General features: G+C 32.8%; 1 protein-coding gene across 2 annotated transcripts; it reads left to right on the top strand.

Moving 5' to 3' along the window:
* Positions 1-3206: 3206 nt before the first annotated feature.
* LOC133866437 (lupeol synthase-like) lies at positions 3207-14161 on the top strand. 2 transcript variants are annotated; one of them, XM_062302966.1, is made up of 19 exons: positions 3207-3329; positions 3548-3745; positions 6598-6783; positions 8290-8379; positions 8479-8676; positions 10049-10133; positions 10264-10430; positions 10641-10829; positions 10941-11054; positions 11270-11389; positions 11476-11598; positions 11700-11798; positions 11960-12016; positions 12114-12160; positions 12244-12387; positions 12780-12957; positions 13055-13135; positions 13399-13482; positions 13754-14161. In XM_062302966.1, exons 1-19 carry the CDS (start codon positions 3222-3224, stop codon positions 13862-13864), a joined length of 2379 nt encoding a protein of 792 aa, XP_062158950.1. In that variant the 5' UTR covers positions 3207-3221; the 3' UTR covers positions 13865-14161. The 2 variants fall into 2 exon arrangements, with proteins under 2 accessions (XP_062158950.1, XP_062158951.1); XM_062302967.1 differs by lacking the exon at positions 6598-6783.
* Positions 14162-14573: the final 412 nt, after the last annotated feature.

Raw genomic sequence — 14573 nt, 5'->3', positions numbered from 1 at the left:
CAGCAAATAAAAACATTTTTCCGATATGGGCTCTTGGAGAATCTCAGAGGCGAGTTCTATTAGCATGATAACCTGAATGCCCAAGCAAAGGATTGCATATCGAACTTCAGAAGCTCAAGTTAGCTTGAAAGAGAATGGTCTCTCCAATACATAAACAACTTTCATGTAAGTATGTAAACAATATATATTGTTGAGAAAGCTTTCCAAATAAATGTAGAAAATTGTCTACTACTAGAAAGATGTAAATTATGTCATAATTAGTTTGATGCGAGACAAAGAGCAACTCAATCATGTGATGTAATATTATAATATATGTGGATGTTAAATAATTGTGCAATATATACCACGCAATATAAACATTATAGTTTTTTTCATTTTTCTAAATTTTGAATGAGTGGCCGTGTTGCCTTTTTCTTTGCACGTGATTCTTGACTGTATTACCACTCACTTATACACGTTTTCACGAACTACCACGTATCGTACTCAACTGTCCTAAACTACTATTTGTTTGGTAAAAAAACCATTTCCTAAGTCTAAGCCATTAAATCAAATACAGAATGGCTTAAGAACGATTACAGTAGATATTTTAACATTTTTCTATTTTAATATATTTTTAATTCATACTGTGACCCATTCCGATAAAAATTTCTGGCTATATCTGTGCTTACAAATTATGTTTATATGATTTAAACGATAATTAATGTTTTTATAAAATTATTTATTGATTTTGTTTGTTATACTTTCTGAATATTTTTATACACTTTTGATTCAAGTCCATCTTTTAATCATGCTCCATATGAATCCAAATCCTATCTCTATCCTTCGATCGTCACCGGCTAATTTTATATGGCTTTGATCGACTCCCATAGTCCTAGATATTGGTTGATTGTTGACAAGGATCAATATTGCATGGTCCAAAATGTCTATTAAGTTCTAGTCTCATCATTGACATTATCAATTTGATTGTTTTTCAGCCACGTCCGTTTCCGTTTGGCTTATTGTCAACTTACATATAATGCATGTCTCGATTTTAACCACTCAATTGAGACATGTGCTGTGGGGCAAGTTATGCTGACTTTCTCAATCGAGAAGAAATTCATCTTTTAATTTTTTGTTTTGTTTTCTTTTTCAGTTTTATATATATATATATATATATATATATATAGAGGAATCAAGTTAAGCTTTTATTAAAAAATTATCTTAAATACAACGCCCAATAAAAATAATATTAAAAATATAATGAAAAACTTTTTCAATTCGAACAAGTTCCACCCTCATAAATGGCATGTTTGACATTTCATTCTCAGGTATCCTATAGTATCCTCAAATTGATTCAAAAACAATAAAGAGGGTTGAAATGTTTTCCGAAAGAGAGCTCCTTCTATACAGTAATGGCAGAAAAGAGTGGGTTTATACCTACCAATAATCACTTGACACATCGACTAAAAGCACAAAAAATAAAATTTTGGTGAAGTATCCGATCCCCTCTCACTACTCCCATTCTGAAGTACCCTACGTTCCAAAAAAAAAAAAAAAACCGACTGCCCAAAATTCCAAATCGCGTCCGCCCGTCCGCCCCGAAGAGTTGCAGTCACCCCTGTTCCCTCTCCTTCTTAAACAAATTTTTCCAGTCCTGTTTGACCGGATTAAGCTCTGCCTTCATCACCTTTTCCTCCTACTTTCTAATTCCACAATCACCACGCCTTTTCTGTATTCATAACCTATTTCCCTTTTCTGCTTCATCCCTTACCTCTTGAATTTGTTTCGCTTCAACTGAAACGATTACACACTCCCCACACACAGAATCTTCGTTTGACTGACCCACAATCAGAGGCAAAAACTCATACTTGTGTTAACAGCAGATTGGTTGAGGCATTTCATCATACACTTTGTGTGCATATTTGCATTTTTGTTTCCTTTGGATTAAAAAAAAAAAAAAAAAAAAAAAAAAAAAAAAAAAAATTGTTTCCTTTAGAGTATACAACAAATCCTCCCATAATCAGGACCGAAGAATGAATTAATAGAAGAAAACAAAAAACACAAAAATCCAACTATCACCAATAAAACCCAAATAATAATCTAGTTGGGCATCAATGGAACCCATCTTCACCATTTTCACGACCATCAGCATTTTGTGGTGGAACAAGACAGGCAGAGAGAGGACCCCGACGTTGGCTCGGAGAATCATATGTGAGCCAATTGTGAATGTGGGGAAACTAATCAAAGAGAGACGGAGAGAACACAGACAGAGAAAGAGACGGAGTGGGCGGCGTGGGCGTGGGAGGCGGCGTTCGGGCCTGGACAGCGTTCGTGTGTTTTCTTCACCGCCCGTTCAATTTCTGGAATGGCAACGTTTGTGTGTGAGTTGAAGAAGATAGGGTGTTTTTATTCTATTTGATTTCCTTGCACAATGCTTACGTGTCAACGTCTAATTCGCAGGCAAAATGTTACTAGTTTCTGCCATGACCTGATAGAAGTTATTCTCTTTCCGAAATCAAGGTTCTTTTCATGATGACTATGCACTAGCCATCCCATCAATCACATATACAAAGTCAAAAATTGGGACCAGTAATCTGATGAGACCAAGTACTAGATCTTTATAGCCTTTACTAAACATGTGGATTCACCATATTATTTATCAAATGTGTTTTTAACGAAATAATAACATGAACACACAAACAAGCTTTTCATCCCCCAATCGTCCCGGCCAATTAATAAGTCGATTGACATATATAGCTTAGTGGGAAAGATAAATATTAATTAACAGATAAAAATATTTTTATATGTTAAAGTTTTTTTTCTTCTCTTTTTTATTTTTTTCTTTTTTAAAATAAAAATATTAACAAAATAACCTTTTAAAAAAAAAAACTCATTTTTATGTCGTCTTGGAACATTTCTTTTCAAAAACAAAAAAAAAAAAACAAAGTTGCACAAACTGAGCGATGATGCATCATGAATATATATATATATATATATATATATATATATATATATATATTCCTTATTTCTTTCGCTTGTCCTTTTCCGAGCTCCCGGAGTACTCCCGACGGGAAGGGATGGCGTGTTCCTATGTACAGAATGTGTTACACATGCTAGGAGAAAGTGAAAGGACAATTAAGGACAAGGGCATGGGGCTCGAAATACGTCCTAGCGACCACAAGATCTCTCTCTCTCTCTCTCTCTCTCTCTCTCTCTCTCTCTCTATATATATATATATATATATGACTATCTTGCATCCCATTGAAGTGCTCTTTGTCAAGACGTGGCACCCTCTTGCTACTCTGAGGGAACAATATCAGAATTTATATTCCTCTAAAAAAGCTTTCAAGGTATTCAAGAAACTATTACTCATCAGCCTCTCTTTATTTTCATCTGTTAAAGTGTTCTACATCTCTCTTTAGTAGACCATATGTTCTAAATCATATATATCTTTTAGCATGTTATAGTACTCAAATATAATTTCTTTTCTGAGGATAAAATTATATTTCACCAAGTATATATCATATCAAACTATCATATATATTTTGTGGAATGTGTATATATATAGAGGATGTGGAAGTTGAAGATCGCAGATGGAGGGCCAGGGCTGGTTAGCGGGAACAATTTCATCGGGCGACAACACTGGGAATTCGACCCTGATGCCGGCACTCCTGAAGAACATGCTCAAGTTGAAAAGGCTCGCCAGGAGTTCAAGAATAATCGGTTTCGGGTGAAACAAAGCGCTGATCTTCTCATGAGGATGCAGGTATGTACATTTACATGCCTATATATGTGTGTGTGTGTGTGTGTGTGTGTCTTTTCTTTTTCTTTAGTTTTTCTAAGAAGCATGATACGTGGCAAGGGTATTATAAGAATATTTCGACAAAATCAACATTTTTTGCACTCTTTAATAGTTTAAGAGAGGGCATATTAGTACACATGGTAATTCAAAAGTTTACTTTAAAAACGGCTCTTAGTTTGAAGAACTTTTTTATAATTATCCCTTTTCTTTTTCTTTTTGTAAGTTATCTCAAAAGTTTAGTTTAATAGAAAAATAATAAATTTAATTATTTAACTAATATTTCAACATTCTTCCATCCAAAAAAAGACCCTTACCAGTAGATGTGTAAACGAGTTAAGTTACTCGTGAGCTTAGTCGAGATCGACTTGAATAAACTCAACTCGTGCTCGAATTGATTATTAAATGAGCTACTCGTGAACACAAAATTAGTCGATTATTAAACGATGCAAACTCGTATAAACTCGGCTCGACTTGATTAAAGCTCGTGAACCATCTCAGTATTATCATTACATCATATATTTTTATTTTTTTGAAAGTTACATAGTTTATTTAACATACCTTACAAATATATATTGTTTATATGTTATATAATATAATATTAATTTTTAAATGAGCTCACTCTTTTTTGTATGTTAAATAAACTATATAACTTATAACAAAATCGGTCGAGCCAAGCTTAAATATTTTAAAAACTCGTCATGAGCTCGAACTCGAATCGAACTCTTTTAGCCAACTTGTAAAGAAATTGTGGTAAAAATTGTACCCCTCACAACACTACAATGATAAACATATGTTATCATTGAAACCTTGAAATTTTGAATTTTCAGACGTTGAAACCTTGTATTGGGCCTTTGCTTGCAAAGCTGATGGGGATTTATAATTTTGTGGACGATAAAATAATTAATGATCATACGATAAAAGGTCAAAATTAACTGGGCGGTCTGAATTAAATTTTGGAGCCTTCCATTACTACAATTGCTAATTAGGAGCCCATCTTCTGTCAATTCCATATACTATGATTTTCACATTGAGATCGATGAAAAGTAGACAAAGAAGAGGTTGTTGAGAAAATTGACAATAGTTTTCGTCAATTAATATAATATAAGCTAAGATCCATTTTTGTGGTAGAAAATTTTCCTTAGCATAATATCATTAATGATTATGGTCTATTTTTATGGATCATAACCATAAGATAAGGTGAGAAAACACTGTACTTTGTTTGTAGCTGTTGCATTATTATATTTTCGAAATATGATACGTTACAACTTCTGTACAACTCTTATACAACTTTAACAACTTATTTTAAGATTACATATAAAAAAATAGATTCAATAATTAATTTAAAAAATTGTTAAAATTATACAAAAAAAAAAAAAAAAAAAAAAATTATAAACGTTTCATTTCGCATTTCATTCAAAGACAAACAATGGCCACGGCCTACTCCAGTTTTGAAAATTATCTTTCAGCTTTGACCAAAGAGTCGTAGACTAAGCAAATTATTAATGATTTGAGCCATCTAAGAAGTTATGAGCTGGACCCCACCTGGTTGCATAGTCCAAACCTTAGAAATTGACAACAGCTTTTCACGAAAAACTTATGAAAAAAAGTCTACATAACTACTCAAATTATTATTTTATTGTTAATATTTCTCTTTAAACTATTAATTGTGTCAATCTTTCTTCATAAACTATCAAAAAATGTCAATGTCCTTAATAACAAAAATACACAAAAAAATAAAAAATAAAATAAAATAAAACGGTTTTATATATATATATATATATATATATATATATATATATATATATATATATAATTTTCAGTTTTTTTTTTAAAAAAATATATATTCTTTATTTCATTTTTTCCTTAATTTTTTATTTGTTTTTTATAAAGTTTTTTTTTTTTTTTTTTTTTTTTTTTAGTTTTAATTTTTTTTTTTTTCAAATTTATAAGGACATTTTTGTCTTTTTGTTGATCTTAGGGAGACATTGACATGTTTTGATAGTTTGAGAGGTGACATTGACACAATTGATTGTTTGGAAGGGACTTGACAATTGAGCGGTAGTTTGAGAAGATATGCCATATGTGTACTTTTAAAAAATAAAAAATAAAAAAATCTAAGGTTTTCTTCTGCATGGTTTTCCAGAAAGTAATTCTGGAACAGCAACTATCTAATACCAGTATGTACTTTGATTAACAAAGAATGACTTTCTAAGAAATAAGCTAGAGATACATGTCATAGCGTATTAATGAAAGAAAAAAAAAATTCAAAAAAATTCAAATATATTTAGAGGTAGCACCAACGACACCGGCCAGTTAAGCTTATGCCCAACTAGCACTTAATTGGGGTAAAGGATTGAGTTGGGCTCGGAATTAGTTTCCATTTTTGTTTTCATCATAATAAATGTTTCATGAACTGTTACGTCAGATTTTAAAGAACTTGTAATAAAATTGTAGTATTTTTGGCAGCACTCATGTTTTTATGTCGACATTTAGATATTAATCATGGTATGACGTTTTTCACGTCAACTACTAATTAATTAAATTGCCAAGTCAAATTTAATAAGTAAATTTAATTATAGTGACTAACATAATAAATTTCACGTAAACTATTACCTCAATTTTTAAGGAACTTATAATAAAATTGTAGTACGTACCCTGGCCAGCACTCATGTTTTTATGTCAACATTTAGATATTAGGCCAGTTTGTTCCTTTTATGATCATATGGTTGTGTTAGAATCTAGAAAATTTTAATTGTGAGGACTAGACTTATTTTTCACTTGGACATATTTCGGTCTTTGATATGGAAAACTCACAGCTTAGGAAGGAGAACCCATGTCCACCAATTCCACCACCAGTGAAAGTAAAAGAAACAGAGGTGATAACAGAGGAAACAATGATTACTACACTGAGAAGAGCATTAAGCTTTTACTCCTCCATTCAAGCTCATGATGGCCACTGGCCTGCTGAATCTGCTGGCCCCTTGTTTTTCCTTCAACCCTTTGTATGTATTTTTCTCACCATTGTATACAAATGCATGTTTATTCTTTATTTTATTTTTCTTTCACTGAGATATAAAAATGCCTACATTAACTGTTACACTTCTTGATTCTCACATGCCTTTTTTATAGGAGGAATGTTAGAACTTCTTCTAGTGTTCTTCTGGTATCCATCTGGAAAGACAAAAATGTAATAAGAAAATTAAACATTGCATCTATGTCATCTAGAAGGACATAGATATAATTTTTTTTATTACATTTATGTCCTTCCAGATGGACACCAGACGAACACTAGAAGGAACTCTAGCATTCTTCTTTTTATAGTACATGTATTATAGCTAAACTTGTTAGTTTAATAAATTGGGTTGAAGGAATAAGATAATATATTAATATTCCTTACGAAAAAAATAAATAAATAAAAAAATAAATAGCCAAATATTTTTTTTTTCTAAAATAACCTCAAACAAGCACATGCGGTGGCGGAGCCAAGAATTAAGATAGTAAAATGTAATAATAAGATTTTTTTTTTCTCTCTCTCTCTCTTTATATACTATGTTTTTATTATATATAAAAGATGTGATAAATGCAAATCAAAATAGAAATGACATATTTTAATCAAATTATTTGCATATTTTAATAATTATTAATATAAAAAAATCAAAATAAATGCCTCAATAAAAGAAACAAACAATATTTAGGGTAACAAAACTCTTCTGAAACTTGTTGACGCCGAGTGAAATTCTGAAGTATGAAGAAAACATTATAAAAAATTGTAAATGTTGTTCTTATCAGAATAAAGGAAAAAAAATTAAAATAAAGAAGAAAAGTTAATGCATTTCTTCCATGCAAGTACACAATAACCACGACAATCAATTTGATTTAAGAAATTAAAGTGTCATTTGTTATGCATGTAACACTCCCATAGATAGTATTTGCTATATGGTGTGTATTTGCTATGGTTTCCAATCAAATTTTTCAATAATTATTTTGTACTTTTTTTTTAATTTTTGGATTGATATTATTTTAGCTTAATAGTTTGGCGAACTCATATATGTGTCCTTTGCTAGTTGTTCATATGAAAAAAGAAAAAAAGAAAAAAGAAAGATAGAGAAATAGAGAGAGAAAGGGGTAATACTAGAAATTACATTTTTATTCCACAATTATCACACAATGTTGACGGGGTAGTCCAACACCATACTACACTACTTTCGTGAAGTGGTAGGAAAACTGATTCTTAAAAGAAAAAGAACTTCTGAAGAAGAAGGGAGAAACTTTGGTAGAAGAAGAAGAAAGAACTTTTGCCGGGGCGGGAGCTCCACCGTCCCCCTTCCCTCCGCCCTTGAAAACAAACTTTAAGAAAACAAAATTGTCAAAAAATTTCAGGGGCAAAACCACCACCCACCCCTTCGCCACTATGCACATGCATATATTTTGCAATTTATGTCTGGCTATATTGGAATGGATAAATAAATCAACCCAACAACTTGTTTGTATATTATGATGATATGCAGGTAATGGCACTATACATCACTAGAGATCTCAATGCTATTTTTTCACCAGCACACCAGAAGGAAATTATTCGATACTTGTATAATCATCAGGTATTATTTTTATTATTTTTCTAGATATAAGTTTGTGTATAAAGGGAAAACTAAAAAAGTTGACTAATTTATAAACTAGTGTATTTGTTGGACATGCAGAATGAAGACGGAGGTTGGGGATTCCATATAGAGGGTCACAGCACAATGTTTGGGTCAGCTTTGAGCTACATTGCCTTGAGAATACTTGGAGAGGGACCTGAAGATGGTGAAGATGGGGCTATGGCTAGAGGCCGCAAATGGATCCTTGACCATGGTAGTTTAACGGCTATTCCTTCATGGGGAAAGTTTTGGGTCACGGTATGATAATTTTTCTTGATAATATGCATCTATCTGCTAGAAAAAAAAAAAAAAAAATTATTAAAGTAACATGTCCCTAATGTCCAAAAAAAGTGTCACATATCAAAATCTCCTGCAATTCCTTGCAATTCAAAAAAATTTGGTCATGAACGGGTTGGATCAAGACATGTAAGCCTTAAAAACTAATAAAAGTATTAAAAAAAACAAAGGTATGGATAAACCATTCCTTGAGGTGGCCGGCCAGCCCCTTGAGAAGTGGCCAACAACCAACGTTTTACACTTTGAGCAGGTGGTCATTGAGGGGGTGGCCGACCACCTCAAGGGGTGGTCCGGCCACCATTTTAGTTATTTTTCTTTATGTTTTTTTAAGGCTTATGTAGCTTAATTAATCTAAGCCATTCATTTTGAATGAACATCATGAACCTTTGGGATTGCAGGCCTTGCAATTCCTTGATATCAATCCAAGTATCTAAAAAATATGTAAAGAATAATACCACACATTGTACTTTAAATTTTTACAAATATTCCATCGTACTTTCTTATCAACTCTAGACTAGTAGCAGCAACAATAGTTGAGCTTCTCCATTTAGATTCATGCATATAAAGTTCTAGCATTTACAAGAGTCCCTGATGCAGAACAAACCAAGATTTAGAAGAAAGTCATTAGAGAGAGGAGAAACAGAGTGAAAAATAAGCCAAGGGGAAGAGAGAAAAAATAAGCTGACGAAGAGACGAAATACAAAGGGGGATTAGAGAAAACTACTTTCTCAATAATTTTATTCCATATCATAGTCTATCTCCATTAGAGTGCAAAGCATGCTTAAATAGATCCCGATTAAAAACCTTAATGCAACACCCATTTATTAACTTACCTAACGTACATGGTATTATTGATTTGCCTAACATATCCTAGGGCAACCGTAATGCCCATTTATTGAATTACAAAAATGGATTAAGATTAGGGTGTTGTATAAAAAACTACCAACATTTATGTTGTAATTGTTTTAAGGGTATAGATTTAATTTTAAGTGTTCCATGAGAAAGAGAGAGAAAATAAAATTAAATATGAACCCTTAAAACAATTTACTACAAGATAAGTGCTGTAGTGTTTTTTTTTTTTTTTAAAGCATCTAAGCCAAATCCTTAAAAAATAATTAACTCCATAAATTAAATAAAACATAAACTAATACGCGAATAAACAAACTAAATAAAATTAAAGGACCCAATAAACTATTATTGTTGTGTTCCGCAACAGTCCCTCTTACAGAATGAATATGGAAGCATATTTACCTTCAATTGTATATAATCTTTAGCATAATATTGTGAACTTGTGATGTAAAAAGAAAACTCAAATGTCTCGTCTCATTTATAGGTACTAGGAGTGTATGAGTGGTCAGGCTGCAATCCACTGCCCCCAGAGTTCTGGCTTCTTCCTAAAATCCTCCCCATTCATCCAGGTTTCTTCCACTCACATTATTTTGCTAGAAAGCACATTTCATAAGATGCATGTAGTACTAAAACATTTATCAAAGAGTTAGACTTAGTGCATGTATCTGATACTCAAAGTGTTCATTACATGAAATGCAGGTAAAATGTTATGCTACAGTCGCTTGGTTTACATGCCAATGTCTTATTTATATGGGAAGAGATTTGTTGGTCCAATCACTGGATTGATTCGATCACTAAGACAAGAGTTATATAACGAGCCTTACCACCAAATTAACTGGAATAAAGCTCGGTATACAGTTGCAAAGGTTAGTTGAATCTTAATCCTTTTGCATTTCGTTTTTATCAGAAACCTATTTGTCACATCTTCCTTATTTGCAATCTTCACAAAGTTCTTGCAAAATGCTTTCAAATAAGGCAATATCATTATCACCATAGATATTCTAATTGCACAAGCAATTATGAAGATTTCTAGTGAATTAATGCATACATAAAACTCATCCGAGTTGCTAATTCAGGAGGATCTCTATTATCCGCATTCCCTCATACAAGATATGTTATGGGGATTTCTTCACAATGTAGCAGAGCCTTTCATGGCATATTGGCCCTTTTCAATGTTGAGAGAGAAGGCACTAAAAGCTGCAATTGGTCATGTACATTATGAGGACGAGAACAGCAAATACCTTTGCATTGGAAGCGTTGAAAAGGTCAATAACTAGTGTTGTAGTCTTGCATATACAATCAAAATGAGGGAATACATATCAAAGTATTTGATTTCTCATCAATGAGCTGAATTGTCAAGGTAAGTTGTATCACAGGTAATATGTTTGATTGCATGTTGGGTTGAAGATCCAAGCGGGGAGGCATACAAGCTCCATCTAGACAGGATTCCAGACAACTATTGGGTTGCTGAAGACGGCTTAAAAATTCAGGTTATTTGATCACCCCTTGCCTCTTTCGATCACTGGACTTTTGTGGAACAAGAAAAAACCATAATTATCACATCCAGAAACATGTGTGCGTGTTAATGCAGTCACATATACTTGAAGCACTTACCCAAAAGTCAGGCTTGCAAAATCTTGGCCCATTGAAGGTCAAGTATTTTATTTTGAAATGTACTAAATGATGACCAGTTTATGTGATGTAGAGTTTCGGCTGTCAGATGTGGGATGCGGGTTTTGCTATTCAGGCAATTCTCTCTTGTAATCTAAACGAAGAGTATTGGCCAACACTTCGTAAAGCACATGAATTCATAAAGGCTTCACAGGTCAAAATATATGTCATATACTCCTTACATTTTTTTTATTTTTATTTTCAAAGATAATGCTTTAACTTAGTCATATTATTTTCTAGGTCCAAGAAAACCCTTCTGGGGACTTCAAAGCTATGTACCGCCACATCAGCAAAGGAGCATGGACATTCTCGATGCATGACCATGGTTGGCAAGTCTCTGACTGCACCGCTGAAGGGCTGAAGGTAATGCCTCAACTCTATCGAAATACATGACCAAAACTACACATTCTCGAGGTTAGCTTAAGAGGAGAATATGACATTTGGCAAAACCTTCTCTTTTGCAGGTTGCAATCTTGTTCTCACAAATGCCTCAGGACCTAGTTGGGGAAAAAATTGAGACAGAGCGGCTTTATGATGCCGTGAATGTCATTCTTTCTCTACAAGTAAGAATTCAACCTTACAAATTCTATTTTTGACTCAGTTTGTAATTAAGAAAAGTTGTTCTATAGCTAAATTAGCCACTTCACTTCTACAACTTTATTATGTTTAAGCTTTTCCAAATGCTTCACATGAATAATTGATTTTCTTTCATTTGGCACTACAGAGTAGCAATGGTGGTTTCTCAGCATGGGAGCCTCAAAGAGCATATGGTTGGTTGGAGGTAACTCCTCAAAACTTGATAAGTCTGCTCATACTTTGACAAAAATCGTCTTCTTTACCCAGCACTCTTAATATAATTTTTGTATCTATTTTTGCAGAAGTTCAACTCCTCAGAGTTCTTTGAAGAAGCCCTTATTGAGCGAGAGTAAGACCTCTTCGATCCGCACAACATTTACCTCGGTATTGCTCATATTTTCCTCCTAACAACAAGGTCGTGTCACCTTATAGGTACGTAGAGTGCACTTCATCTGCAGTTCAAGGCCTAGTACTCTTTAGGAAGTTCTATCCTAGGCACCGGAGGACGGAGATAGACAGTAGCATTTCCATGGGAATTCAATACATTGAAAACGTGCAAGAACCTGATGGATCATGGTAATATGTTTTTTTTTTCATACGTTAATTCTCAAAGAATACTGTTTTATATATAGCAACGGATTTTTATTTTTTTTTTGGAAGAAAAAAAATGATTATGTTTAGACATATAAAACAATGGTAGCCTGCATTGGGTATAACAATAGGAGAGTGCATCAAATTTACTTATATATACATTTTTTTTTTTTTAAGGCTTAACACATAAAATATTTAATTGAAATAGATGGTAAATTATGAAGAAAATATTCGAGCTCAAGACATTTACCCCGATACCATGTTGAATCACTTGTTGTCCTAGAAACTTAAATTTATTGGAAATCATGAATTTAATCATTTAATTAATAATTTTACATATGATAGCGTTATTGAAGTAGAAAATATCATTTTTACAGGTATGGTCATTGGGGGATTTGCTACACCTATGGTACATGGTTTGCTGTAGGGGCACTGGCAGCATGTGGAAGAAACTACAAAAATTGTCTTGCAATTCGCAAAGCTTGTGAATTTTTGCTATCAAAAGAGCTACCTAATGGCGGATGGGGAGAAAGTTACCTATCAAGCCAAAACAAGGTATGGAACACTTCGTTTCAATTTGAATGTATACTACCAAACCACATGAAAAATAAAAAAGAAAGAACTCAAGTTTAATTGTTTCTTTGCGAAACAGGAATGGATGAATATAGAAGGCAACCGTGCAAATTTGGTACAAACCGCATGGGCCTTGTTATCCCTCATTGATGCTGGGCAGGTCAGTGCATCATTTTTTCTTCAAGTATTCAACTATTTGCACTACACTATAACATAGCATTGATGTAGAGAACCAAAGAATGCAATGCGTTATAGAAAGAAGTATTATCACTAAAGAACTCTTCATGCATATATATGGACAGAAAAATTAAGATTTACACAAATAAAATCAGGAAAGTCTGAAGCTTAAGTATTCAACTGTGTCAAATTTTGTGAAGCACAAACATACGTATATGCTAATTCTTAATGTTTTTACAACTTTAGGCCGAGATAAACCCAACACCAATTCATCGTGGAGTAAGAGTATTGATCAATTCACAAATGGAGGATGGCGACTTCCCTCAACAGGTAATTCATGTCTATTTAGAATTCAACACGTTTAGATAATTTGACAAAGTTTTCCTTCGGTATAATTTATTAAATTGACATCTGCCTTAGAGCACATGATTCTCACTTAGTTGGGCTTTATTCTTCTAATCCAATTCGGAGGAAAACTTTATCCATTTAAGTGTCTCTGAGTTTGGCTTTATTCTTTTTGCTTGCTCTTTTTATCAAAATAAGTTTTTAACTATTAATTTATTTTTTCAAGCATAGTGTAATTGATGGTTATTGGCAACAGGAAATCACTGGAGTATTTATGCGAAACTGTGCACTAAACTACTCATCATATCGAAACATTTTTCCGATATGGGCTCTTGGTGAATATCAAAGGCGAGTTTTGTGTGCATGATTACCTGAATGCATAAGCAAAGGATTGCATATTGAACTTCAAGAGCTCAAATTAGCTTGAAAGAGATTGGTCTATCCAATATATACCAAATAAATGTTGAGAAAACTTAGCAAATAAATGTAGAAAATTCTAAAATTGTTGATGTAAGACAAACAGCTTGCAACTCAATCATGTAATGTAATACAATATTTGTGGAAGTTAAATGTGCAATATCATGTAATAATAAACCTTATAGTTTTTTTCAAGTTTTTTTTTCTGTTTTTTTCTAAATTTCTAATGAAGGATCATGTTGCATCATCTTTAAATTCAACTTCAAATAAAGGAGTTGTAATTTAGTTACTTTTTGTTAAAGTATTAATTAAATAATTAAATTCATTATTTTCTATCAATTTAAGTAGATAAGTAGCTACAAGGAACAAGATCAGGACGCACAATCATTTCCTTAAGAAGAGTGCTTTGGTTTAGAAAAAGAAAATCAAAGCAACCAATGACGTTTGACAACTTAGTTAAACGATGCGTTTTGGAAAAACAAAAAGAAATCTACCTTCGTCTTCAACCTTGTCTCTTCCTCAACCTTCATATTACAGAAACACTAAAAGTTACAGCTACAGAAAAAGAAAATCACGGCTGCTTGAGTAGACTAGAGGTATTCTTGGAAAAGTTTGCCACCTGAAGAGTTTCTGAGGGTGGGCAACTAGAGCATAGGATG

This window comes from Alnus glutinosa, chromosome 4, assembly GCF_958979055.1.
Source record: "Alnus glutinosa chromosome 4, dhAlnGlut1.1, whole genome shotgun sequence".
NCBI classification, from domain to species: domain Eukaryota; kingdom Viridiplantae; phylum Streptophyta; class Magnoliopsida; order Fagales; family Betulaceae; genus Alnus; species Alnus glutinosa.
This window is presented reverse-complemented; position numbering and strand designations above follow the sequence as displayed.